We start from the raw sequence: 26,781 nt of genomic DNA on the forward strand, positions 1-26,781 counted from the left end.
AAAACATGAATGCAATTTAACCGAGCTGAATGAGCGATTGCCAGGGATTAGCCGTCATGGGGAGACCCGGTGAACAAAACCCGAAAACCTGATGCTGCCGCCAGTGATCAAATCAAAACTTGACATTGTCTGACTGAGCCCCACTTAAAGCGGCGAGGAAAGGAAGCTGGAACGGATGGTAAGAAAGGCCTACCAAAGATATTAACCGGCGAACACGCATATCAAGTGACAGATTGCATAACAGTCGAATACGAAAATACGAAGACACCATCATCCTATGTGGCGTGCGGTGAAAGTTAATTTGGCAGAAATATGTAGAAAAATTATGAAATGTATTTTCCTTTCGGTTGCCACCGCATCGGCATTGTCTTGCGGCGCCGACCGCCAAGTGGCAAGTATCAAGCGGAAACGGCAAACAGTGCCCCATGGAGTCACATGTGCCGCCCAGTAGGTTAATAAATACATTTCGAATGGAAGCAGGAAGAGCTGACAGCATCACGATCCGATAAGCGGGGTTATTCTTTATAACTTTCCTATATAAACAGTCCCCTTAAGTGCCTTATCAAGAATTTAAATTTATAAATTTCAAATGGATCTTTGCTGTTATTTAGGTATACGGTTACTTACGAAATAATTTAAATTGGCGTTTGTTTTTCATATTTAGTCAACATATATAATCCAAATTTAAAAAAAGAGTTAGATATGTTATTACTTATACTAGTCAAATGGGTTTTAAATCGTTTAAAATGTCTTTAATTCCAAAGTCTGAATCATTTTAGCAATAAAAAACCCAGAGATAACAAAAAAAACAAAGTTGGAAAATAATTATTTACCAATGATTAAGCCTGCTTTAATAAATAAATGAATACCAGAAACAGTTCATTTGTGTCTAAAAAAAAAACAACTTAAATTACATACATTTCTTTGTGAAAGTAAAAACTGGAACTACGTCTTTGTTAACTTGAATCCCAAAGTATTATCCCAAAGCTGGTGATACAAGGGCTTGAAGCCGGTTAATCTCATTTAGCGTGCGCCATTCCTCGCCTGTGAATATCGCAGCTGACAATTACATGCGAGCACCTTGAAGGGGCCAACAAATTGGCGACCGACAGGCATTTCTCTGCCATTGTTTGCGCCAGGTGGCCAGAGCCTTGGCCATTTTAGAAAGGCCAAACTTGAAGCGCTCGAGTGGCACACGGCGAAAGGTACAAGAAAGGTACTCTCCAACTCCAGCTCCTCATGCACAATCGCCATATAGAGACAACACACGGGAACAGGTTGGTATAGTTAGGTCTAGACGTTTATTAAGCAGGCTGGGCTCGGAGGCCAGATGACAGAGCAGCTCTGGTGTGCACTTATTTGAGCACATTATGGTTTAGTTATATATTTGAAATATGTTTGTAGCAACCCAATCACTGGGTTTGGTTGTTGCTATTACTAATATATATTACTGCTGCTCGAGTATCGCTCACTTGGATTCGGCTGCCGCATTGTTCGCGGACTTGGTGGCAGCTTTAATGGTGGCCGCCGATGTACGCTTCACACTGACCAAGACATTGCGCTTCGTGGAAGCTGGACCAGGTTTGGCGGCTTTGGCAGCCGGCTTGGGCGTTGCTTTCTTCACCGGCTGCTTGGCGGCAGCGGTGGTCTTGACCGTTGGTGTGGATGGCGCGGTGCCAACGGGCTTTTTCTCTGTCGACTTAGCCACCGGCGCGTTGTCTTTAGCTGGTACCTCATCGGCTTCGCCGTTAGCTTCCTCCTTGGCGTCTTTAAGCTTGTTTTTCTCGCTGCAAGTGGACACGGGTTACACAACATACTCATGATAACTGATCACCTTTCACATACCTTGCAATGTCAATGTTAAGCACGGACTCGTCCTCCTCATCCTCCTCTTCTTCCTGTCCCAACGGCTCCACTTCGGCTAGAAGATCGCCCAGATCCTTGTCCACCTCCTCCCACAACTTTTCGTCGTGGCTTCCATTTCCATCTTCTCCATCTCCATCTCCGTCGCCAAATTCTTCGTCCTCGTCCACGTTCATCTTGCCATCGAGCTCCTCATCGCCCTCCGCATCGTCATTATCGGCCTTCTTGTCCTCATCGTGATCCTCTTCATCGCCCTCCTCCGCCTTGGCCTTCTTTTCAGTCTCTTCCTTGTTGCGCAGGAAAGCCTTTACGTGGGAGTGCTGCAAGCAATGCTTCTTGGTGTAGTCCTCAAGTGACACGTCGTCAGTCTTGCCGGAATAGTGATTGCACAACTCGCAGTAGAAGGCCTCGATGGTCTTGATAAAGTCTGGGCCAATCAGAGCGCGTTTGCGCGTCTCTTCATCCTCACTCTTCAAAGCGTTCTCCGCTTCCGTAACCATGGCATCCACATCAGCATCGACCATGTCCACATCGATCTCGCCTACTGAGTCCACGGTCTGGAATTTATTCAAATCAATCTCGCGCTCATCCACGCTATCGTCCGATCCGGACTCATCGTTGCGGGCCTTGTTCTGCAAGCAAACACACAAAAATAATAATTTATGCCTTTTGATGATGGGGATTAGGAAGTCTAATTTTGGGACGGAAAAATTGAATACAAAAATAGCTTTTGTATGGGAGATCCAAGATTGGGTCTTCTAAAGAAATTTTTCATAGCGATTAAAATCTTTTATGAAAAAGCAGAATGCAATTTATTTTTAAACTATTATAATGTATGTATTGTATAATAAACGAATATGGAATGGAATAACTAAATTTTCTTCAACAAATTTCCATATAACTTATAATTTTGTTGGCTTTAAAAAAGAAAATTTCAATTGTCTATATCTTGAACATTATTACTTAAAATACAAATACTAAGTTATCATGAATGAAATCGGGAAAATTTGGTTTAATCACTTGAATATTAAATCAAGGACTCTGACTCACCCTAATATGCTCCAGCGAGCAGCGATGGTTCTCGTAGAGCATGGCGTTCTTGAAGGCCAGGTGGCAGGAGCCGCAGTACGGCATCAAGAACTTCTTGATGGTCTTGTGATGCTCGGATGCCTGGTGGAGATTCTTGGGCTGTCGATAGGCCAAACGGCAGAGGCGGCAATAGCGTGATTCGTGCTCCTCCTTGCTGTTCTCCTCGATCTCGCGCTGCGTGGTGCGTTGGCGGGCGCGCATGCGCTGCAAATCGGCACGCTGGTTGAGGGCCACCTGGCGCATAGAGTTCTTGTGGGAGCGTGAGTTCAGATGGTAGTTGTATTCCTGCAGGTCACAAATGAATTGTTAATAGAGACTAGAGTAAGACAAGATTCCCGATGCCAAACTCACCTTAAAGGTTACACACTTGATGCGGCAATGGACGCAAATGAGCTTAATGAAGCTGCGCTTGCGGTTGTTGTGGTCTTCATCACGATGACGGGAGCTGCGGCGCTCCTTGCTGCGATCATCATCGGAATCATCCTTGTCCTTGCGCGACGAGCGCTCCTTCTTGACGGACGACGACTTCTTCGACTTGGAGTCCTTCGCATCGTCCTTGTCCTTCTTCTTACCTGACTTGTCGGCCGACGACTTAGCCTTCTCGTCACCCTTATCGCCTTCGCCGGCCTCACCATCGGCCTTTACCTTGACATCCTCGTCATCGGAGGCGTCGTCGGCCTTGCCGCTCTTGGGATCGGACTCATTCAGATCCTTATCCTCATCGTCATCGCCTTCACCGTGCTCATCGTCGTCATCTTCGTTGCCTTCGCCGTCGCTCTTATCCTCGTTGGCCGACTTGCTGCTTCGCTTTTTACCGGGCGACGACTTCTTGCTCTTTTCGTCCTTCTCATCATCGTCCTCAACATCGTCGTCGTCTTCGTCAGTGTCATCGCCTCCATCAGCGTCCTTGTCCTTGCCTTTCTTCTTCTTGCTTTTCTCAGCATCATCGCCGTCCTTGTCCTCATTGCCGCTGGAGTCGTCGCTGCTATTCCCGCCCTGGCGTTGTCGTCGCAACGAGCTACATTTGGGTGGAATGAATTCGAATGTGAAGTCATGTGAGGGTGGCAGGATGTTTTTTTTTTGTTGGGAGGCAAGTTCAAATTTTTGTGTTTTTTTTTAGTACATAAGAAGCTGGGTGGTAAACTAACAAATTACGTTCTTGTCATATAGTGTCGGGTGTTTTTTCGGTACATTTCAATTCGTTCTACTTAGTTACGCAACAATATACACACGGATTATATCCGCAGCGATGGAGAATGGAGTCTTTCTGGAGGCCGCTCAGTTGATCTGGCACCGAGTGCTCTCCCCCTCCATCTCGCATCCAGATTCCTTACTGAATCTCACTGTTCACATATTGCATATCAATCTCACAGATTGCTTTCATAGTTCTCTGCATCTTCAATTGGTACACAATGGCGTAACTTTTATTTTTCGTTTGGGTTTTTTGTATATTTTTTGTTTTGATTGGTCTATTTACCTTTTCAACTGCTGAATCTTGAGCAGGCGAGCCCGGTCTTTCTGCTGAGCATAGAGCAGCTGGCGGCGCATGGTGCGCAGATCATTCGACTCGTTGACGCGGGTGCGCACAACGCGCATGGCTCCCACCCGCATCCCAGTGCGCATCATGCCGCCCCGCATCGACATTGTGCCGCGGGGTCGGGATATATAGCTGGTGCCGGCCACGCTGCGCATCATCCGCTTGGGGGACCCATCGATCCGTCCCGCTGGTGCCGGCTGCCGCTGGCGGAATCATCCCGCGGGCGGTAGGAGCTCGAGCTCCCGCCGCCACCGTTATTGCCACCGCCGGTGCTGCTCCGCTGATGATAGTTCGAGGATGAGGAGCCAACGTTCTGCGACGAGGACGAGGGTCGATCGCTGCGATCGTTCGACGAGGACGTGCGACGGTAATCCTATGACGATTGATGAGTAGGAAGGTGTGTAGGAGCTTTGTTTTGGTTGATTGGTTTTGATTTTTGTATCAAATATCAAATATAGGTGGTAGATTTATATTTATATAAAACATATAGACTTGTTGAATGAAAAGAATTGCTATATAGCTACAAACTGATATTGATTTTCTGATTCTGGTTCTGATCTGATCGGATTTGGTTGTGGGTTATATATCGCAATATGCTGTTATTTTTATTTCCTGCAGCGTGTTTTGTGTGTGGTAGCATGATGGAGAAACCTTATATGCTTATAGCTTAGCTACTTAGATTTGGATCGATATAATGCATATGCGGATGTACACACTGATTGATTTCTATTTTCTCTGCTCGGATTGATAACCGACATTCGACTTTCGGTATGGGGAAAAATTTGACAGCTGATGGTACGGTACAAGGCATACAAGACAAGAGATTACAGATCAAAATCGTTTTGATCGCTTCAACAGTTCTCTACAGAAGTTTTTGCTTTCTCATATGTGGATCAGTTCGGGTCGGCTTGGATCGGATCAGATCGATCGATCGGTCGCTGGCAAAAATTATCTATATGTTGCCGTGCCGATGCCGATGCTATGGACAATACACAGATTTATATATATATATTTATGGTCAGACGGTGCTCCAAAGTGCTTGTCTGGCAACTTTGAGTCCGCGCGCTGTTTGCACTTTTGGGACATGCTATGCTTTAACGCTCGATAGGCAACTCAACTCAGTCCCGCGTTTAAGCTTCACAAACAGTGCTATAAATATTTGGAAAGTCATTAACATTACAAAGTACAAGGCGTTTGGCTTAATGGATAATTAATTAATAGACCTCTGGAATAGCGTGCTTTTAGCTTCGGAAATAGGGCAAAGTATAACTTACGTCTGTACGCGGGCGTTTGCGGTCATCGTTCCGATCGCGAGAAGAGTCCTAGACACACATCAGATAAAAATAGATAGCATTATGAATATACATATAGATGGATTTGGCTAACAAATCACTCATTTGCTACAAGACCGACAGACCTCTTACTATAATTAAGTGCAGGAGTGACACTATTATTACTCATTATTTGTATGGAGCGTGACAGATTATAAGGAGGTAATTTGTTAGTCTTACAGTTACGATCAAAATAATAGGGACCTGATTCAAATTCATTAAGACTATTAATTTTTAGTGATATATTTTTTGTATTATTCTTTTTTTAAATATTGACTTGTGTATTTGTGCAGTACTCAAATTAATAAGATTACCATGCTGTGTATTTAGTTGTGAATTGGGAAATCTTATTTTTACCTCAGCTGTATTTTTTGAATACTATAATTATATGTTTATTTTCCACGAAAACAAGTGTGCTGGTTATAAGTAAAAACCAAACTGTTTATAGATTGAAGGTTCTTAAGGTTAACTCAAATTGAAATATATTTCATTGTATTCGTTTTATATTCTTTCGTTGCTTGACAACTGCATACATAATTCTATTGAATATATTTTATTTTTAATCCGATTTCAGAAAATTAACTAATTTGTAATTTTAAAAAGAATTGGGACAGCATAAGTAGTTTTTTAAATAATTGTATTTAATGGTTGTTTACTCAAGCCTAAAGATTAGATAAATAGATAGATAAGAAAATATATGAAATCGAATTGCTTGATTACTATAAATATTGGGACTCAATAAGAATGTATTAAGAAATGCTAAATGCAGAAAATGAAAAAGACAATAGGCTGTACTTGACGTCTTGTCCATGATGTTCTAAGAGCGTATTCAAATATTCTTATCTCGTATACAAACAGAATTGGAAAATAATCTGTAGTGTTCTTTTTTTGATAATATCTTGTAGTAATTGAGTGAAATGAAAAAATATTTTCTAGTGTTATATAGTGTCACAACTTACATAGCTGCGCTTGTGGCCCGAGGAGCTGGAATCGTAGCGGTTGGTACTGCTGGAATTGTGGTGGGTGAACTTGTCCCGACTCCGATTGTCATAGTGGCTATTGCCCCCACCTCCGCTGTTGTTGTTGTTGTAGCGATTATTGTTGTTGTGGTAGTTATTCTCGTATCGCCCATTATTAGGACGGTAGTTGCCCTGGGTGCGGGTATTAACATAGTTGCTCGAATTGCGATTATTATAGTAGCCGCCGCGAGTGGTACCACCACCACGTGGAATGAATCCGCCGCGTCCACGCATCTTGTGATCTATTTCTCTGTTTGTAAGATAGTGCAAAATGCCACAAGAAAAAGGTTACTTCTAATTCGATCCGCATAAGCATGTCTCTACATATTATATGTGCATGTGTGCGAAAGCGCAGGCCGTCCAGCGCAGCACCCCCCTTTTCAACGGATTACAATCTCTCTGCCGCCGGTGGCGTCGCTCGCTGCGAGAAAATCGATATTCTGCCGGCCGAGCGTTTTCGCAGTTTATTCGCATCCACATTTACGCCACTTACCTTTTCCCTCTTGCTCTTCAATAACTGGTAATGGTGTCCTTAACTTTTGGTTCTATTTTTCAGTTGAAATTTCACGATTCTTCTCTAATTTTCACGATTTTCACAACCGACCTTTTTTTGCTTGAAAAAAAGTTGTCTAGCAATGGCGAATAGAGGTGGAGATATCGATGCTAACGCCGATGTCATCGATGTTTCCAAACTATCGGATATTTCGATGTTTGGCCGGCCACAATCGATATTTTTCAATCTCTAATGAGAAATGAAATTTTCACTTCAGTTTTCTCATTTGCTAATGTTTTTATAACACTTTTAAGCCTGGATAAGGCATCGATTGTATCTGCCAAAACAATGATGTCTCTCCACCGACGTGGAGATTTCGATTAAGGTTTGTGTCTCCGCTAACCACGTTTTAGTAAGACCATACAAATTAAATAGAAACCAGGGTCGAAATAGGCGACTATTTATTATTTTTAAATAAACGTTAACAACCGAATTTTTAGTCATTATCCTTAAACAAAAGTTTATTCAAACAAAAGTTCTAAAACAAGATGAAATACTCATTTGAAGTAAAAATAATAATAATTAAGCTATAACATCTTTGTATTGCCTTCAGTTTATTGTCTCCCCACCTCATTTCAAAAAGATCCCTGAAATTGTTATAGCCAATGTGTGAAATAGTTTTTCAGTTAAAAATTTTAAAGTTTAAGCGAAAAATAATATTTGGTTTGCGGCCAATTTTATGAGCTAAATTCTGATCCTTGGCTCAAACTTTTCTTACATCTTTTACAGACCCATATAAAACACAATTTAAAATATCCAACTATTTAGGTATTTATTTATACATAAAAGTGATTTCAAAAGTTTTTCATTTTTACAAAAAATATGGGATCCATTTATTTTTTCTATTCCATTTGAAACCAACTCGGGACTCAAATTTCGCATCCTTGGGATTTGTGAAAAATTTTAAAAACATTTTTTGAAAATCATATAACTCGTCGATTCACTTGTTTTGGAAAAATTGCTTCTCGGTTAATTGTCACAATACGAATAAAAATACTCAACAGCTTTAACGCACTATAAATGTATCGTAAATATGCATCAATCAACTAACACACACGACTAATTAAATTACCATATCGTAAGATATCACAACAGTATGCCAGATATTTCTAAAGCACGAGAATGAGGTACTTTAATGGGAGAGGATAAGATAAGGATAAATAACGATAGCAAAAACCAAAAAGGGAACTCAAAAGAAAACAAAATTAAAACATCCATTTGCGATACGCTTTATTTTCGCTAGAAAAGTGTATATTTTCGATTCTTTGTACCAACATCTTAAAAGCTAGGCATCGTAAAAATAAACTTAAATTATGCTCTTAAAATGCAACTGAAATTGTAAATGAATAATGTCGGTAACTGCAAACAAATTAAATTCATAGCAACATCTCGTCGTCCTTCTCCATTTCGTATCTCTATGTACATCGTGCAGATATTAGAATTAAGAAATGCACAAATAATTGGAATGCATAAACAAAAGGCAATATGAATAAACGCGGTGGAGGAAGACACTTTTCAATGCTTTTCAAATGGATGAACAATGAACTAAATATGGCAAAATAAGATTATTTAACATAAGTTCTAGACGTGTAATTAATATTGGAAGAGCTTTGGAAACAAATCGGTGGAAGTAAGTCGAAGCTAAACAAATCGTGTTTGCGTTAACAATTTACTTGTTTTTCTTATAAGATTAACATGAAATTAAATGCATTTAATAAATATAGGTGTGCGTGTGTTTAATGTATGTATGTATGTGTGTGTATATGCAAAATGGAAGAAAATTTGTTCTTAACAATGCTTTTTGTTTGTATTCTACAATTTGCCGATCGTACGTATCGTGTGTTTAACATTAGCTGTATGACAGTTATATAAAGTAAATATACATGTAGATGTATGTTTTTTTTTTAGCTTTTCGCAGTTTTTGTTTGTTTGTTGTATATAGCGTTCACATTTTGTTAGAATTATTTGCTTTTTGTTTGTGTCGCCTCTAAGCAACACGCCTAGTTTAGTTAGGTTTTAGAAATTTTTGCTACGCCTAAAATAACTGGTATAATGTAGTTAATATTACACATGTACATATAGGGAGATATATACGCGTGTATTTGCTATTTACAACGTTTCATTTCGCTACTCATCATTACGCTGGTACTGAACTTAGGCTAGGCTTTAAAAAATCTTAGCAATTTTGGAGTTTTCAGTAGTTTAGGCTTATAAAGTTATCAGTTTTAAGTGGTTCTCTGCCCTCTTTGCGCTCAGAAAAGTAGAAATGCTCCTTTCATATTGGGTGTTTTGTTTGCGTGTATAAATAATGTTAGCACATACAAAAAATAAATAGGCCTATAAATATTTAGATTTCGCTTTCTTGTTTGTTTTTATCTTGTAGTTGTTGGTGTAGGCGGTACCGTAAAAATCTGGTGTATAAAAAATGTTAATTAAAAAACTTAGTCTAGACCTTTACAACGTTTAACTCGTAAAAATTATACAAAAAAAAAGAGCCTAGATATAAGCACATAAAACTGTTTGTACAGCAGCATCTCCTGGTTGGGTGCTTCTCCTCGGTAGCCAAGCTTTCACGATGATGCGTATTCCTTCACCTGGTCGTTATGATGGCCCGCGGCAAGGCGAATACGCACAGCCTTGAACGCTAATAAATCGGCGGCGCCGGCTGCGATGATGAGGTGGTGCTCGGTGGTGCAGCCACCACACTGGAGGTCGTTGACGACGGACTGGAGGACGAGGCATTGCCGCAGATATTGTTGTTCAAGTTATTATTGTGACGCTGCAGTTGATGGCTGCGCAGCGGCTGAAACTGCAACTGTTGCTGCTGCATCGGCTGATTATGTTGCTGCTGCTGCTGCTGGAACTGCAATCTCTGCTGCTGATGCTGCAGGTTATGCAGATAGTATGCGTTCATGTTGCTCGTAGCTGCCTGATAGGGATACGCTCGAACATTCTGCATTTGCGGCAGCACTGGTTGTGGCTGGAACTGCTGCATTTGCTGTTGCTGCAGTTGTTGTTGCTGCTGTTGGTGCTGCTGCTGTTGGTGATGCTGCTGATTTAACTGGCCGGCGGCTCGCATCATGTGCCAATAGTTGTCATCGCCAATCGGAGCCTGTCTGCTGCCATACTTGAGTTGCCGCGTAATGCCCTGCTTGTAGTCTCGATGATCCCGATCGATTGCGTATGCCTTCTCCTTCAGCTTATCAATCGTTCGCTTGAACTCCGCAAAGGCCTGCGGTGAATGCTTCTGCAGATCAGTGGCGAGTGGTACCAGAGGGTTGTGCTGCTGGTGCTGCGTCTGCGGCAAATGCTGGTGGTAGGTGAGCGGATCCAGCAGCGACTCCAGCACACTCATGTTAGACATGATCAGCGTGTGGATGCGCTGCAGGTCAAGCGGTGGATCCAGGGCAGTCACCAAATCCATCTGGCAGTAGTCCATATCCTTGTCCGAGTAATTCTTACAGCCCGGCGAGTTCTCATCCGAGCGGCCGCAACAGCTGTAGAATCCACTGACAAAGGCCGAGGGATGGAAGTACCGCATCCGGTTGGAGTTCATCAAACATATCTTGTGCAGCAGGTCAAACCACTCGCGCTCCTCCACGCAGTTCGTTGTCTGCACAATCAGCGAACGATCGTTGTGCACAATCTGTGGGAGAAGAGGCGAAAGTAAATCTTAGTCTCATCTTTGTGCAATTAACATAAATTCTGTGCGCGGCGCAATTGCAAAACAATCGCACCCAAGTGAAATCGCTGGCTGAGACAATTCCCACATCTTGGCTGAGATAAAAAGCGTTACGCCAAGAAATCGCACCCACGATGACGATTCTCTTCTGCGTCGGCTGCAGATATTTCTAGGTTTTGAAATTTCCCTTTTTGTCTTACTACCTCGAATGGCAATAACAATAGCGTACGCAAAGCGTTGCTCCGGCGGTTCATCTGCATAATAATGCTAATTATTTTTAATTGCCGCAACTTGTCATTTGCCACACAAAACTCTGTGAGTGATTAGTGAAAGTTTCTCGGGCAAACTGAGGTTCAGTTTTCACTATCACAGAGGATGGGCCTGCTGCTGCCACCGATGGATGGATGTGCCATCGATTAGCAGCCACTGCCATACGCCCACACAGCCACATGTCTGAACCATGAGTTGGCCGGAGGCAGTGATGGCAGTTTTTCAGAAGCTAACTAAAGATGGACCAAAAGTCAGAAGGAAGTGAGAAGCTGCAATAGAGGTTTTACTTTTTTTTTTATTCTTTAAATAGGAAATGGTTTTTAGGGTTTTGAGATTGAGCTGAGTGACACTTCCATTAATTTTCATCTTTTTTCGGGTTGTACAAAATATTTGCAATTGAACTTTGTAATATACAAAAAATAAACTTTTTTTGGAGGATCATTCCTGTTTAAAAGCTTTTAACAAAATGGAGCCTAATATATCACCTTCAACGTATACAATCGACCAATTTGGCTGTAAAACCAGCTAAACCAACATCACTGCCCGGAGGTGTGTGGGCTTGGGCTGCCTATTTATAGATGTGTTGTGGATCGCGCGTTTCCGGTACACTGCTCGTGTGCATTATTTGTTGCAACAAGCAAAGCACCGCATGCAAATCCCAGCCCCCAATTCAAATCAAAGCACATCGAGACACTCACCTTAAAGCAGTTCTGCATCTTGAAGCTCTTGTCCTTCAGCTGCTCCACGCTGGCGATCTCCTGGAGCGGTATATCACAGATGGGTTGTTTGCCCTTCGACTTGGCGTAGCTCAGCTTGTGGGTGGTGAGGCGGAAGTAGCGCTGCTTGAACTGCCGGCCGAATCGCTTCCGGGATGTGGGGTACTTGGTCATCATGCTGCCGGGAAGGAGAGCAAAGAAAGCGGGGTCTTAGCAACTGCCCTTCGAGATCTCGCACTTAGATCTCTGTTCTTGTCACAGGCGCGCGCATACGCAACCGAAACAAAAACAGAGTTAATTGTTCAACAAATTACAAGCAATTTCTCTTACCCCTCGCTAGACGTTAGTATAGATTTAATGTGTGATGAATAAGTGTGATTTTTGTGTGATGGGATGATGGTGATTGTGTGGTGTGTTGGGCGTGATGGATCGGTTTTGATTTATTATTTCATATTTTTTTTGTTTTTGTAAAAGCAGCGCGCGGAAAAGAAGAGAAAGACAAAGAAAGTTTCGGTATTAGAATAAAACGAAGCGTAATTAACCAAATGTCTTGGGTGGGATATGCCAAATCTATAGAATAGGGTATATAGAGGGAGCATTGCACAGTCCACCAATCGATATTCTCTAGAGGCTACAATGATCCACCACAGGAGTACCAAAAGGGGCTATCCTTGATTTAGAAACCTCAACTTACCCCTCTTTAATTAATACTGGTTCCAGGGGCATTGCCCCCGCCGCCGGATGAACGCTGCTGCTGGTCTGGCTGGGCGTTGAGAGCACCTCCAGGAAGTGCTTCACCGCATCCACGTGCTGTTCCGTGCAAAACTTCTTGTACAGCTGCACGGTGAACTCTTCCTTGCAAGTCTGCTGTGACGATCGGGAGCTGACCAAGTTACCTAGTGATTGTATCGTCTTGGAGATCAGGGTCAGCGTGCGACTCGTCTGGGCATCCTGTGAATTACAAGGAACGAATATTAGATATAGTAAAAATATAAGCTAAATCTTTTCATTGTTCACGACTGAGTTCGTGGTTTAACTAAATTAGTTGTCATTAATAGCTTATTATTTGTAACCACTTACCAGTCGCTCGGTGGTCAGATCGAATAGCTTCGGACCCAGGATGGCCGGAGCAAAGAAGCGCAGGAAGATGAAGCCGGACACCACGGAGTAGCGCACCTCTCGATTGCTGGGGAAATGCTTTTCCGCACATTCGCGCAGGTCGTGAAAGATCTGGCACAGAACCTTGGGACAGCGATCAGCACTCTTTGTGATCGCCTCAAACACCCGCTCCACATAGTCCTGCAGGTTGTGCAGATTCGTGTCCACCGCAGAGCGATCCTTGATCTTGCTGGGATCGATCTCACATGGTTTCTTTTCTGCAACGATCTGCGACAAAACGGGGCGCAGTGTCTGGTGAAGGTAGTGCAGCCCAGACAAACGCATCGCCTCGTCCATCATCTTGGAGACCAGTGTGTTGCCCCGGAATATGGTGGTGGGATCCGTCAGATGGGAGATCTCGTGGTCCGCCAGAGCCTTGATGATCGGCGCAATGCGCTCCGTGTGCGTGAAGAGTCGCACCAGCGGCTGGGCCACCTCCGTCTTGCCCGAGACCAGCTCGCCCAGGATCGACACGGCCGACACGGTGATGGGTCGCTGATCCACCGACTCCAGGAGCAGATTGAACAGATCATCGTACGTGGCCAGAGGGAAGACATGATCGGCGGTGTAGTTTAGGTTTAAACGCAGAGATCCAATGGTCGAGTCCACGCTTAATCTCGTTCCCGGGGGCGTGGCACATGAGCGGGGGGTGGCATTTAGCGAGCGGGAACTGTGCGTCATGGAGCGGGGTTGCAGATAATACCAAGCCGATGGGTTAACCGCCTGCTGCTCTTGCTTATTGAGCATTGGCAGTCGCACTTCGCCCAGGAACACTTTATCGGACATGGCTCCATGCGCATCGTGCCAAATGCTCACCACAATCTCCACCAGATCTGCTCCACCCAGGGGATATATAGCGTAACCCTTGTTGGCGGAGGATTCTAGGGAACCAGTACTCTTATTACTCCCAGTGGTGTTTGTGCTGCCCGCTTCCGCATCGATGTGGAGATCAAAGTACATGGCCTCGTCGAACTCCGGGTCCACAGTCTTCTTGCGTTGCTTGGTGCGTCTAGTCACCTGCTGTTTGTTGCTGTAGTGAGCGGTACAGATCACGAAGGGATCGCAGGTGCCCTGCTTCTTGGCCAAATCCACGCATGCGGGCACTTTGATTGTCACGCCAACGTGTCTCGCATGTGATTTCCAATTGGCCAGCTGATCCGATGATGTGGATGTGGAATTGTACGTGCCGATGTGCTCTGTCTGCGATGGAGGATGATGCACATGACCAAATAAACCGGCGGCTCGGGTTTTCAGCGTCATGGCCGCCGATGAAGAAGCAGCCGCAGCAGCTACTTGCGCACGCTGGATGTTGCTCAGTTCGCTGTTCTCCTTGTAATCGTTCAGATGCGCCCGCTGCTGGTGGCTGTGGAAGTTCTGGTGTGGCAGGTGCTGGTGGTGCGCCAGTCCGTGCTGGCCCAGATCGATGCTCTCCGAAAGAGACTGTGTGTGTTGGGCCTCCGAAAATGAGACCTCCACATTGGCCATGCCTTGCACCTCGGAGTCTTGGTCCACTGGCCTCAGCGAGAACCAGTGATCCTTGTGGTTATACATGTGGAGCTCCTCCCGCTTAATCGCTATCTTGCCAATGGGCTTGTCCTGTTTCATGTCCCGATCCCACAGGTAGATGGACAGGTATCGGAAGCGACGCGGGATCTTGAACTGGTGCTCCTCGCCGAAGAACGGCGTTAGTGTGCGTTCGATGGTGGGTGTGCGGCATATCTCCTCCTGGTCCAAAGCAATTGTGCAGTAGACATCACGGGTGCCCTGTGTGCTGCAGCTGGTGTTGGCCGCATTGCGACTGCTCAGATTCTTTGCCTCGCCTGGAATTAGACAGAAATAAAGATGAATTAATAATCAAATTTATTTGTATGGGTATAACGTTTATTAAGGCCATTATAAGTTGCATTTAAGGGCAAGAATAACTCTTTTTCATTTTTGTATTTACAATTTATCAAGCTTAGTAAGTAAACCCCCACATTTTATATATTGTTTTAGATTACGATTTTCGTTCAAGGTGAAAAAACATTAACATAAGATTAAGTGATTATCATAAGTGGCCTTTAAGTAATCTCTGGTTCAGAAAAAAAAGTTTAACAAAGAATGGAACAAAGCCATTAATAGCAGAGAAAACATTGAAAACGGAAATCTAATCGTCTTATTAACAAATGAGTATTAACAGTTGGCCTAAACATTTACTTTCTCTCAACCGGAAAGACTGTTAGCCGCTATCACCCGTTCATTAGCATAAATTAATATAATATTATCCCCCTTTTGGTATCAAACAATATTTGGCCTTGACACCGGCCAAATGGAGCTGTAAAGGCTGTAAAAAAGACTCAATCACACTCTATTCACATTACACCATATATTTCAGCGGGTTCTTTTGATTTCCGAAAACGGTCAGCGGACGTGACTTCCTGTGCGAGTGCTTCGATACCAATATATTGTATTGTATTGTGCACCGATGGATGGTCGTTCGCAATCTATTATGGATGCTCCGCCACCTGGGGCACAACAAATACGAATACAAATACAACTAAAACGACAACAGGGGGGACAGACAACAGCACATTCGCAATGGCTGGCGCTTGGCTAGACTGTAAACGTTAATAATAAACGGCAGGCAGGCCTTGATAAGTGCAAAGGGTGAAGGCGCTGCCCACAAGGCAAGTACTATAAACTTGCTCTATGGAAGAAATTAGCGGCAGTCGAGCGGAAATATAATAAGTGCACGCACACACTCGCAGCTGTGCGTGTGCCGTATCTGTGTGTCTATGCCGGCATTTGTATCTGTATGTGGCAAATTTGTTTTGGCCCGCTTTTTACAGTCAAACTTCCATGACTAGCACCTCCTCATCTACATTATAAATAATTCCAGCTTCGTGGAGTTACACCAAATGTTTAAAAAATGAGCTTGTTACATTCAAAAAGATGTTGAAATAAATAGGTTTAATAACAAAACTCGAAGTTTGTTTAACGACTTTGTATAAACGGTAGTATTTTGTAGTCACATAAAACTAAATCACAGTAAATAATCCAATTTAGTTGAAAAAATATAAAATTACGAGTTTTACAGAGATTTTAGTTCACTTTGGGGAAGGTCAACTTATTTGACTGGTTGGGAAACACAAAGTCAAAAGCTATGTAACTTTAGCTTTATACACTATTTATACGAAATATTTTTAAAAGATGATGTCAATTACTTAAATTTCTGGAAGACAAATATATTATAAAGTATGAAATCATTTTGAGTTGAGATAATTGGAGTTGCGGAAGCGCAAATCAAGGAAGTTGGAGTTATGGAAGTTTGCCTGTAGGTAAAGTTTGTTTTTCATTGAGACTCGCTAGCCCGCCCCCCTTTTCCGCCCCTATTGACACAGCTGGGCGGTGAGCTATTTGCGCTATGTGTGCCATGCGTGCTAGAGGTGAGCTATAGCTTCATTTATATATGTATGCTCAGCTATCAACCCGCGACTATCAATGGGGTTATACGTTGGGTATCTGTGTGTTGGCGAAACAACGCCACTTTTCACAATCACATTCGCATGCTCTCACACTCTCGTTTTGTGTTTGCCATAGAAACAAGAAGCCCGCGATAACAAAGACATTCGTTTTCTTTTCCCTACATGTGTGATTTTTCTTTCATGAATGAAAAACCCCGCAAACAGAAGCACATTTTATATGCAAAGTAATGTAAAGCAAGGCAATCGGCAAAGCCACAAAACAAATACAAAACGCCAAAAGAGAAAAAACAAGACTTTTTTTTGGAGGAGAAAAGCAAAACAGTAAATTTCATTCATAAAATAATAGTGGTAGTAAATATAGGAGAAAGAGGAAGTGAGAAGGGGAAACCCGGCACAAAAAAATTTTGAAATTTTTGCGTTTCTGTGACGTTTATAATTTATTTCTGTTTGTTTTTATTGCTTTGCCTTGTCATTGGCTGCCCCACTGAATGTTTTTATACCCTTGCAGAGGGTATTATAATTTCAGTCAAAAGTTTGCAACGCAGTGAAGGAGACATTTCCGACCCTATAAAGTATATATATTCTTGATCAGCATCACCAGGAGAGTCGATCTAGCCATGTCCGTCTGTCCGTCCGTCTGTCCGTCTGTCCGTCTGTCCGTCCGTTTCTACGCAAACTAGTCCCTCAGTTTTAAAGCTATCTGCTCGAAACTTTCCCAAAAGTTGTCTTTCTATTGCAGGTAGTATATAAGTCGGAACGAGCCGGATCGGGCGACTATATCATATAGCTGCCATATAACTGAACGATCGGAAAAGCCATAACTTTGGTCTTTTTAAAGATAAGAAGTTGGGATTTTCTATGGGTTTTATTTTTGGCCAATCAAGCCGACATACCGAATTTCATAAGGATCGGCCGACTATATCTTATAGCTGCCATATAACTGATTGATCGGAAGTGCCATAACTTTGGTGTTTGTAAAGTTAAGAAGTTGGGATTTTTTATGGGTTTTATTTTTGGCCAATCAATCCGACATACCAAATTTCATAAGGATCGGCCGACTATATCTTATAGCTGCCATATAACTGAACGATTGGAAATGCCATAACTTTGGTGTTTTTAAAGTTAGGAAGTTGGGATTTTTTATGAGTATTAAGAATGCATCATATGAATAATTTTGGAGAATATAATTTACAGAGTATTCTGCAAGGGTATATCAATTTCGGCTCCGCCCGAAGTTAGCTTTCCTTTCTTGTTATTACTTGTTTCGTTTTCGTTTTAAATACCCTTTCGGAGGTTAATATAATTTCGCTCCCATTTTAAAAGCTTATTTGGATATGAATAATTTTATAAATATCAGACGACTATATACTATAGCAGTCATAGGGAGCAACCTCGTTAAATTGGATGATCTAAATGTGTTCGTCTTATAATAATAATAATTTATCAATTATTATTTACATGTAGTAATTATTTAATGTATTAATAGCTTTGAGGGTATATAAACTTCGACTTGGCCAACGCAATTTAGATTTCATTCCTGTTTTTTTGGTAGCCTGACATTCAAAACAGCCAGACTATCAAAGTTTTCGAAATTTAATGACATAATCGGGGGAATTTCTATGGATTTGCTTGCTCATCGACAGAATGAAAGAGCGATAAGGGGCAATTGCGAAAAGAATTCCATCAAGTCGAACGAGCCCCCACAACGAATTGTGAAATTATATTTTATCTACTCTGCTTAGATATGGAGTAAATATATATTCTGTGAACCTATCGGTCGAAGACCGTACGATATCCGACCTTCAGATGCATTGAGAAACACCACACAGTCACAATGATGGATATATGGTGTGCATATATCATCTTACATATGCCAAACACGATAAACGGAACCAGAGCTCGATGAACTGGGCAAATCCAGAAGGTTTATGCATGGATAAAGACAAGCGGAAGTTGGCTCATCGCTTTTTTTTTGGGTAGAAGAGCATTTTTGTATTTGTTTGCACTACCATGAGAACGGAAGTGATACGATTTCCTTATATTACCAGAACATATTAATCAGAAAAGTCACCCTGTGTAGGCGTTTAGAAAGTCAACCGGAAGTTAGGATCATATTTTCTTAATCAATTTTTGTATAGAATTTTAAGAATTTAAAAAATTTTAAGACGTTTCGATGGCAACAGCAAAGCTGGCAGGAACTTTTTGCATTATTCACTACATATTCATTAAAATGTGCGACCTATAATTCAGAAACTTTGCGAAGACTTATGTGTCAGGTTGCTGAGATTATTAAATCGACTATCTCTAAGAATGCGTGGGATTTCCTACTTCTGGGAATTCGTAATACAAACAGGAAATTTTGGGGGATTATTTAAAATTATTTTTTTTGGGGGATATTTTAAAGCACTTTTGTGCTTTATTATATTTATTTACATTTTTTTGACACTACAATAATAACAGTAAAGCGAATTTCAAATTCTAAAATAGATTAGTAAAACCTCAGAATAAAGAGGATGAATTGATTCATCGGTTTATCAGTTGTGGTAAATATTATATGAACTCATTTTTTTTGGAATTTTTGTTGCATGAAAAGTAAGAATTTTTAAAATATGAAGATTGGTCATTTCCGTATGGAAACTCATATTGTTTTTTGTAGATTTGTATGGTTAATATATGTAAAATGCTTTTCAAACGGAAGTTTAGGGGGAAATATTTAAAATTCCAAGACAGATTAATCCAATATCGAACATTGTTTACCCAGGCTAAAACAAGTGATCTGACAATTAACCAGATCGCTGAAATCCACATATATATCCCCATGCAAACAGCATGATAAACATGCGGCATGTTTCTTTCAACGTTTTCAGAGGTCCACAAAAATAGAATCATCCTGCCATGTGGCACATGGTTTTGTGCCACAGCCCCAAAACAAAAATTGAAAACATCTAAAGTCAGTACCGCTGGAAATTGCCTTTCCTTCTCAACATTGACATTTGCCTTGGGGATGTGAGTGGGGGGAAAATTACAACACGATCTCATTTCCACACCCATCATTATTAGGTCGGTGCAGGGTCTCATTAAATGTCTGAAATTTCCATGATTTCCTTCGCAGACGGAAAATTAAATTTAAAGACTTTGTAAGTAGATTTCTTTTTTCCCTTTTCGCTTTTCTGCACAATATGCAAATTGATTCAGTGCAGCATGAAACGCGCGCGAATTAATGAGGCGATTACTCCGCGAGTGCTGCGAAAAAAAAATAAGAAGTAAAGAAGGAAGCAGACAAGCAGACAGCGCTGTAATAAATTCTAAAAAAGGCAAATGAAACAAAAACCAGCCAGCAGAAGCAGACATTTATGCAAGGAACGGAAATAGAGATAAATTCTTGTATTTTTTTTCTCAGCTGCTTTGCCAGCGGAAGGGAGATTTACACAGACAGATCTTTGTGCCCGTCTGGCTGTTTGTTTAAACGCCAGCTTCCTGCGGCCAAAATGATTGTTGCTTGCACTTTTGGCGGAAAGGTGGGAAAAAGCCCTTGGCTTGTGCTGCATTTCCCTGCACTCGGTTCTATAGCTCTTGTGTACTACATATATCCCTTTAAGTGCACTTCCTTTTCCGCTGCCACTTCCTTTAGCCATTAAACCAGAAAGGGATCTCCTAACGTGTTGCGCAATTAGCCAGATTGTGGAGGAAAACAGGTTGGTTAACATCAACATAACCATTCCCTGCTCCATCAAACAGAAAAACTAGATTAATTCAAAACTGATACTTAAGATAAATTAGGCTATTCGTCAGACACATTTAAATCAATTAATATTTTAAGGTATTTGAGAATTCTGCTCATTTTAATATGTATCATTTTATTAGATTACTTCTTATATTCAGTGTAATTTATTTATTTAAAGAAAAAGAAACCCTGAAACCAGTTTCTTGCCATCATTTTCCCTCCTCCTCTTTATTTCTCTGTACGTGCTGATCGATTTCCGGTCTGATTACGCTTCTCATGATCATCTCACGATCTTCTCCTGTTGTGGCCAATTTTGTTTGGCTTCTGCCTTATATATGTTTATTGGCTTTTCATCAATGTATCGATCTGGACTTTGTTAATATACAGTTTTCGCTGTAAACAAGTGTATTGTATTCACCCTATAAAAAATAAAATTTTTAGTGTCGACATCAGAGTCCTGATGAGTTATTCCCAATTGGATTGTCATTGCTCTCGCCAGTCCAATTTTCACCCCAGTCATTGCTTTCTTCGGCTTAAATTTTCGTGTTGCCAATTTACCATTTTGGCACTATTAACCTTCAATTGCACACATCACTCAATGTGAGCGACACGAACGCACGACTTCCATTTCGAAATGGCCAAATTGGGCAGAAGCCTATTAGTACAACAAAAATAAAACTACAAACGCCGCTCATTAGAGGCGAGTCAACTGGCGACGACACAAAAACTCGCCTGACTTTGTGCCATAAAAATTTAATAATGATAAATACACTTTGTAAGGCGCCCACACAATTTGGCAGGCGGCTGCGAAGCAACGATCCAAATTGGCCTTGGCCAAAAGCGGTTTTCTATGAGGCGATATGTGAAATATATGAGCCAAGGATCAGCGCTTGACAACGCTTTGTGGGAACAAACTACATTATGCAATTAAAGTGAAGGTTGCATTATTAGGAAATCAAGCAGAGAATGTTAACTACCATTCCGGGGATTTTAGGTGAATCTAGCAGTGGGAAACCAATTTTAACAAGACCATTCAATTAAAGAAATTTTTAGATTTTTAGGCAATATAGAACGAATAGTAGTCTCTTAGTTTCATTTGGTATTAGGAAATAGGTCCCCAAAGATCAAGTCGCTTTAATGGGCAATAAATAACCCAAGGATGCGCTTTTCAAAACAAGAAATCATATTACTCAACTGAATAGAAGGTTACATTAATAAGACTTGATATAAGAACACTTAACCGTCATTATTCCACGTGGTGATGACTCACCCCTCCCTAAAACTCTTCAACTCGAGTGGTTTAGGCGCATCTAACGACTCCAAACGATCCCTCTTTTCCCATTAAAAATTTGTCCCCAGCCTTAGACAATTCTTGGCCCCTGACATTTCCGCTGTTGTGTTACCTTTGAGAAACTACCACACAAGCCACAATAAACGACACTTGAAACGAGCCAGCGAAGCGCACAAATTGTGGCTCAAAATTAATAACACAGCCCGAAAAAGTGAAATAAAAACAGAATTCATTTTAATTACAAATTACAAGAGGCTGATTGTGAGATGGAACCGGGCAGCTCCAAAGAAGCGCCACAATAAAAACAGAGAAACAGCATGAAGTTCAAAGCCTTGGGAGCTGGGGATCTGGACGACAACTGACCGGGGGGTTCCACGGATGCCTCTGACCCCGGCTAAAGTCAACAACATCAAAGTAAATGCGAGGAGGTCAAGCGTTAAGTCATAAAAAAGGGCCCCTTAAAAAAGGAGGGGGAAAGGGGAAATGCCAGTATGTATAACATTACAACATGCTGCTGCCTCACTGTGGAAAGCCAGAGATAAATGTTAATCATCGCAGGCAGAGTCATCAACGTCATCGCTGTCATTGCAATTGTGATTCCAATTTTTCCTACTTATACACAGCACAAAATATTCAGCTTAAAAAAAGTTTTAGTAATGATTGGCATTTAACAAGAGGGATTATCAATTATGTATCATTAATTTCAGAAGAAAGGTTGGCCTTCTAATCTCAGTGACGAAAAATATATATTTCAAAACAGAACACGTCTTAAAAAAATAATAATTTTCTTAAATAGGAAAATATTTACATTGTCAGAAGCAGGAAAAAATATACTAGAAAGAGTCGAGAAACCAAAAATATGTCTTTAAATATTGATCGAGCAGTTTAGTTTCGAAAACGATATTATTTCTTTCTCTGCCTGAAAACCACAAGAAGGCCGACTTCGACCTGAATAAAAAGTATTTCAGAATGCGCTAATTACATAAAAACGCTCGTTCCTTGGAAGAGGCAAACAAAGTTGTTGGGACAAACCTCGCTGGCCAATAAGCCTCCGGCCTTTGGGCTAATTAACATTGTTCCCCGCCATATTTTCAAATGAAAATATTCCACTTTAATTGTGGCTCAAGCTGAAAAATATATGTATTAGAAACATGATTTAAAGACACGGACCCGAGAACTAATTGTCAACATCGCTTTGGCTTCCACATAGAACCAGCTAGAAAAGTTCCAAGCGATCTTTGGCTCGTTCAATTGCAACCAGTTTTGGCCTGGTCGAGTGGAGAGGGCAGTAAGGTGGAAACTTGGCTACAAACTGGAGAACAAGACAACACAACCGGCTTTTAATTAATTACCTTTTTTGGCCAAACTATTTATTGTTGTTACAGAGCTAAACAGAACAGAACAGAGCCAAGTCCATGTTAACTAGTTATCTCTGTTCTGGGTCTTCAAGTTCATCGAAATCTCAATTGCGTGTGGTCTGACTTGTGAGTAATTCCCCAGTAAGTGTCATTGATATTCAGGGGGAGATCGGTAGTGAGTCACACACCCACACTCCCCTCTCTTTCTCGTAGAAAACGAAATTTAGGTTATGCGCTAAACATTTTAATTAAGTGGAAAAGTATTACGCCAATTTCGGTCGGGCGGAGGTTTCGTGTAGAAATCGCAACGACCGACAAAATGGAAAGCTCCCAACAATAGCAACAAAAGCGAAACTCCGTGTGTAATTGAAACTGAGCACGATGTGGAAGTATTATTATTAAGCATGCAAAGCATAATGAAGTGGAAATATAAAACTTGGGAGAAGAATGCAGGAGGTATAGCGGGTATATATCGCTATAAGGCGGATGGGAACGCAACGGCTTGGTCGAGAGTAAAAAGGTGACACAGCTAATGTGTTATAATGATGCGATAATCAATGATGATTATAGGAAATGAATAACTTTCATTCTACAATCCGATAAAAACGTGTTATTCACGAATGAAAGAGAATTGATGGAGAAACTTAAAAAAAAAGCATGGAAATTCAAATAAAAGTTAATTCATATTTTTTGATAACTCAAAAATTTTGTATTTTTTTTATTTGAATGAATAATTGTCAGACAAAAATGTGTGTGTACAATGTATATCACATCAAAAACAATATAAAACGATATAAATTATGTTATTTTGACGAGAATACTGAGGAGTAATGTTTTAAATATGAAATTTTTCCAAACAACAAACAAATCAAATTTCATAACATTTAATCTCTTAAAGAGGCTTATTCATTGAAACGTATTTTTTTTTCAATTTTTCTCATTTAAAAAAAGTTTTTAAAATAAGATAATAGGACTAAAATGGTTGTAAATGAAAGTTATGAAGCGACCAAAGCCGATAATCTTTTTGTCCATCTTTTACACAATCTCCAACGAAAATGTGGTAAAATGGAACCACAAAGGCAAAAGGATGAAATGAAGGTAAAAAGGTGACAGCTAATTTGCCATAACGACCCGATAATCAAAGGAAGTGCATAACTTTCATTCTTCAATCATTACAGAAACGTGTTTTAATTCATTTTTAACCAATATTGTGCCATCTTCTTCTCAGAACCCTAAAGGGCGAAAAGGGGTTAAAGCTGCCGGCGGAAAAGAGGCACAAAGGAGACCCCGACAAAGACAGAGGCGCATGCGAAAACAATTGAAGCATGCAAAAAAGCAGTTGGAAAGGGGTAATAAAAAAAAAATAAGAAAGGTAAGGAAAAAAGCAAGAGTTTTATGGCTGAAGAAAAAGAACACAAAACCGCATCGCACGAAGGGAAACTCTGACGATGGGAAACGGAAATCAAAGGCGGCTACAATGTTGTTGCTGCTGCAGCTTTGCATATAATTTACGTTGCGAGCGTAGCCAAAGCTGCTTATGAGTTGCGAGATGTAAAATGTGAGGCAGAGGTAAAAATAAATGCGTGTGCAGGTGTGAAATTGAGATCACGGCAACCCTTTTTTTCCCGGCCTGTGGTTATTCATAATTCCGTTGTACGTTTTTCATGAAAAATTCGAGACAGCAACAGGAAATGTAAAACCACCAAAAACAACCGCAAGTTTTTTGGACTCTCTTTCAGTCTCTTTCGCTTTCCAGAATGAAATAGATGTCATTCATTCATTTGACCTTTTGCCAATATATAGTGGGCCATTAATCGATGCTGCCCTTTTCGCTTGTTGCGATAATCATTCATAAAACAGACACCTTCGCATTGAGAAAAGTACACCGAAATCGAAATCCATTCATGAAAAACCCACACATTGTTGCTGGGATCTCTCGCATGTGCGCTGGTGTGTGTGTGTGAGCATGCGCTGGAGCGTCACACACACATGCATGATTTTCGATTCATTCACAAAAAGGGGCACATTCAGAACGGCGGGGGCCATGATGGGAGGGGGTGAAATAAACTGAGTGCCGTAGCATTCAGCCTGGTCATACATTGCCTTTTCAGCAACAACAAATGCAATTGCTGCTGCACCAAAAGAAAAAAAACATTAGGGAAAAATCAAGAGAAACACACACACACAAACACACGAAAGCAACACGAGAGTGTGAGCGAGACAGCATGCTTATTCACTTGAACACAAAATGCATTTTAAGAACAAAAACACATTTGTTTGTTTAATTAATATCACTCATTGCTATTAAATCTCACAAACTAGGATTTGCCACTCTATTTAACAATCTAGTTTTTAGGTTTTTGTTTTTTTGTCCCTTTAAATGTTGTGTTCTGCACAGAGACTCCGCGGGGCGACTGCGACGCTGTCAACATTCCAGCACACTTTGCACTAGGAAAAACCCTCGTTTCGCGGCGGATTTCATTAAACTTTCATGTCCCGCTGGTTCTACTACATTTAGGTAGTGTTTTTTAACGATTTCGCACACTTTTTACATACCAATTTTCACTTTTAATTGCTCTTCAATGCGCACTTCGCGTGTATCGGCCATTTTGTTGTTGTTGCTGCTTGCCTCGACGGCGACGAGCGAGTTATTAGTGCCGTCTCGCTCGTCGTACATATAGCGCTTCTTCTTCAGCAGCATTGTGCGCCCGTTTTCATAGCAGGCAGGCTGTGTCGGCCACTGCTGTTGGTACTTGCAGCACGCGATTAAAAATAGTGTTTTCCTGGTTAAACGGAACTTTTTAAAAAGTAATTTCACTTTGGAAATGTATTTATTTAGGATTTATTAAATGCTTAGTTGATTTTTCTTGTAAGCACGAGAGCCAGCGTTGCAGTTTCTCCGAGCTGTGTTCACGAGAATATGAGTCGATTTGCCGCTCACGAAATGCACTTTTCCTGTTGCTTCGGTTGCACAAAAATTTTGTTGTTCTGTTTGTCACGCACTAAAACACGTAGGATTGTCGAAATATTAGGATATATGCGGCTTGAGTTTGCGTTTCGACTCGCATAAACTTGATTTATCCGAGTTTATATGCTTTGCGAAGTTTTACGCGTCCGCAAACAACCTTTCGGAATCGAAATAAAAACTAGAGTGGCCGTGTTCTTGTTGCTGGCCAACTACACTGGCCGATTAGTGTGTCCGTTGCACAGAGCAGCGAAAATATCACTAGTTTAATCGGTAATTTATCGATAAAAAAGGCCTGAATCGGCACCCTTACGTGTCTTACGTCCTTTGCTTCAAATATATCTCAAATTTATTGAATCTGATTTTTTCTATACGTTTTGGAGGGTTGGTAATAGTTTAAAGTTTCGATTTTATGTTGATGTTTTGACACGGAAGCTCCAAAGGACCGTTACTATTTGTTATATTCATATATTATTTAATATTATTAATATGTTACATAGTTTAGTAACATTTGAATTGTTTTTGTATTGAAGTAGTTTTTTCTACATTAAAGTCACAACACGCTCCTCCCGAAAAACAAACAAGTTGAAACGCAGCCGGAATGAAACTGAATTAAAATTTCCAAGCAGCAAGTGTACGCACCTCCCAAATTTTGTGAATGAGCACGCACACATACAAAAACGATCACCCACACGCAAACAAACACATGTTGCACCGGCGCCAATAGCAGCGGAAGCAGAAAACCCAAAACCGAAGATCGC

General features: G+C 41.2%; 2 protein-coding genes across 3 annotated transcripts; both read right to left on the bottom strand.

Annotated features, from left to right (window-relative positions):
- Positions 1 to 1,278: 1,278 nt before the first annotated feature.
- On the bottom strand, positions 1,279 to 7,502 carry LOC108039296 (GATA zinc finger domain-containing protein 14). The gene is given in 9 exon segments (XM_017116242.2): positions 1,279 to 1,787; positions 1,846 to 2,495; positions 2,914 to 3,237; positions 3,304 to 3,970; positions 4,430 to 4,652; positions 4,655 to 4,862; positions 5,764 to 5,811; positions 6,780 to 7,089; positions 7,333 to 7,502. Coding segments are annotated over 8 exon segments (2,733 nt in total). The 5' UTR covers positions 7,074 to 7,089; positions 7,333 to 7,502; the 3' UTR covers positions 1,279 to 1,468.
- A 1,103-nt stretch (positions 7,503 to 8,605) lies between these two features.
- On the bottom strand, positions 8,606 to 26,444 carry LOC108039295 (GTPase-activating protein). 2 transcript variants are annotated; one of them, XM_017116240.2, is made up of 6 exons: positions 25,612 to 26,444; positions 13,141 to 15,038; positions 12,755 to 13,011; positions 12,391 to 12,396; positions 12,043 to 12,238; positions 8,606 to 11,038 (listed from the first exon to the last, which is right to left on the bottom strand). In XM_017116240.2, exons 1-6 carry the CDS (start codon positions 25,754 to 25,756, stop codon positions 10,037 to 10,039), a joined length of 3,504 nt encoding a protein of 1,167 aa, XP_016971729.2. In that variant the 5' UTR covers positions 25,757 to 26,444; the 3' UTR covers positions 8,606 to 10,036. The 2 variants fall into 2 exon arrangements, with proteins under 2 accessions (XP_016971729.2, XP_016971730.2); XM_017116241.2 differs by lacking the exon at positions 12,391 to 12,396 and having other exon boundaries at positions 25,612 to 26,443.
- Positions 26,445 to 26,781: the final 337 nt, after the last annotated feature.

This window comes from Drosophila rhopaloa, unplaced genomic scaffold, assembly GCF_018152115.1.
Source record: "Drosophila rhopaloa isolate 14029-0021.01 unplaced genomic scaffold, ASM1815211v1 contig_163, whole genome shotgun sequence".
NCBI classification, from domain to species: Eukaryota; Metazoa; Arthropoda; class Insecta; order Diptera; family Drosophilidae; genus Drosophila; species Drosophila rhopaloa.

Bases quoted from the DNA above. Each gene is read 5' to 3' on its own strand.
- LOC108039295 (XM_017116240.2), bottom strand. From the start codon at position 25,756: ATGCTGCTGAAGAAGAAGCGCTATATGTACGACGAGCGAGACGGCACT. The intron at 15,039-25,611 runs GTATGTAAAAAG...GTCTAATTCCAG, and splicing joins GCAATTAAAAGTGAAAATTG to GCGAGGCAAAGAATCTGAGC. The intron at 13,012-13,140 runs GTAAGTGGTTAC...TGTAATTCACAG, and splicing joins ATCTGACCACCGAGCGACTG to GATGCCCAGACGAGTCGCAC.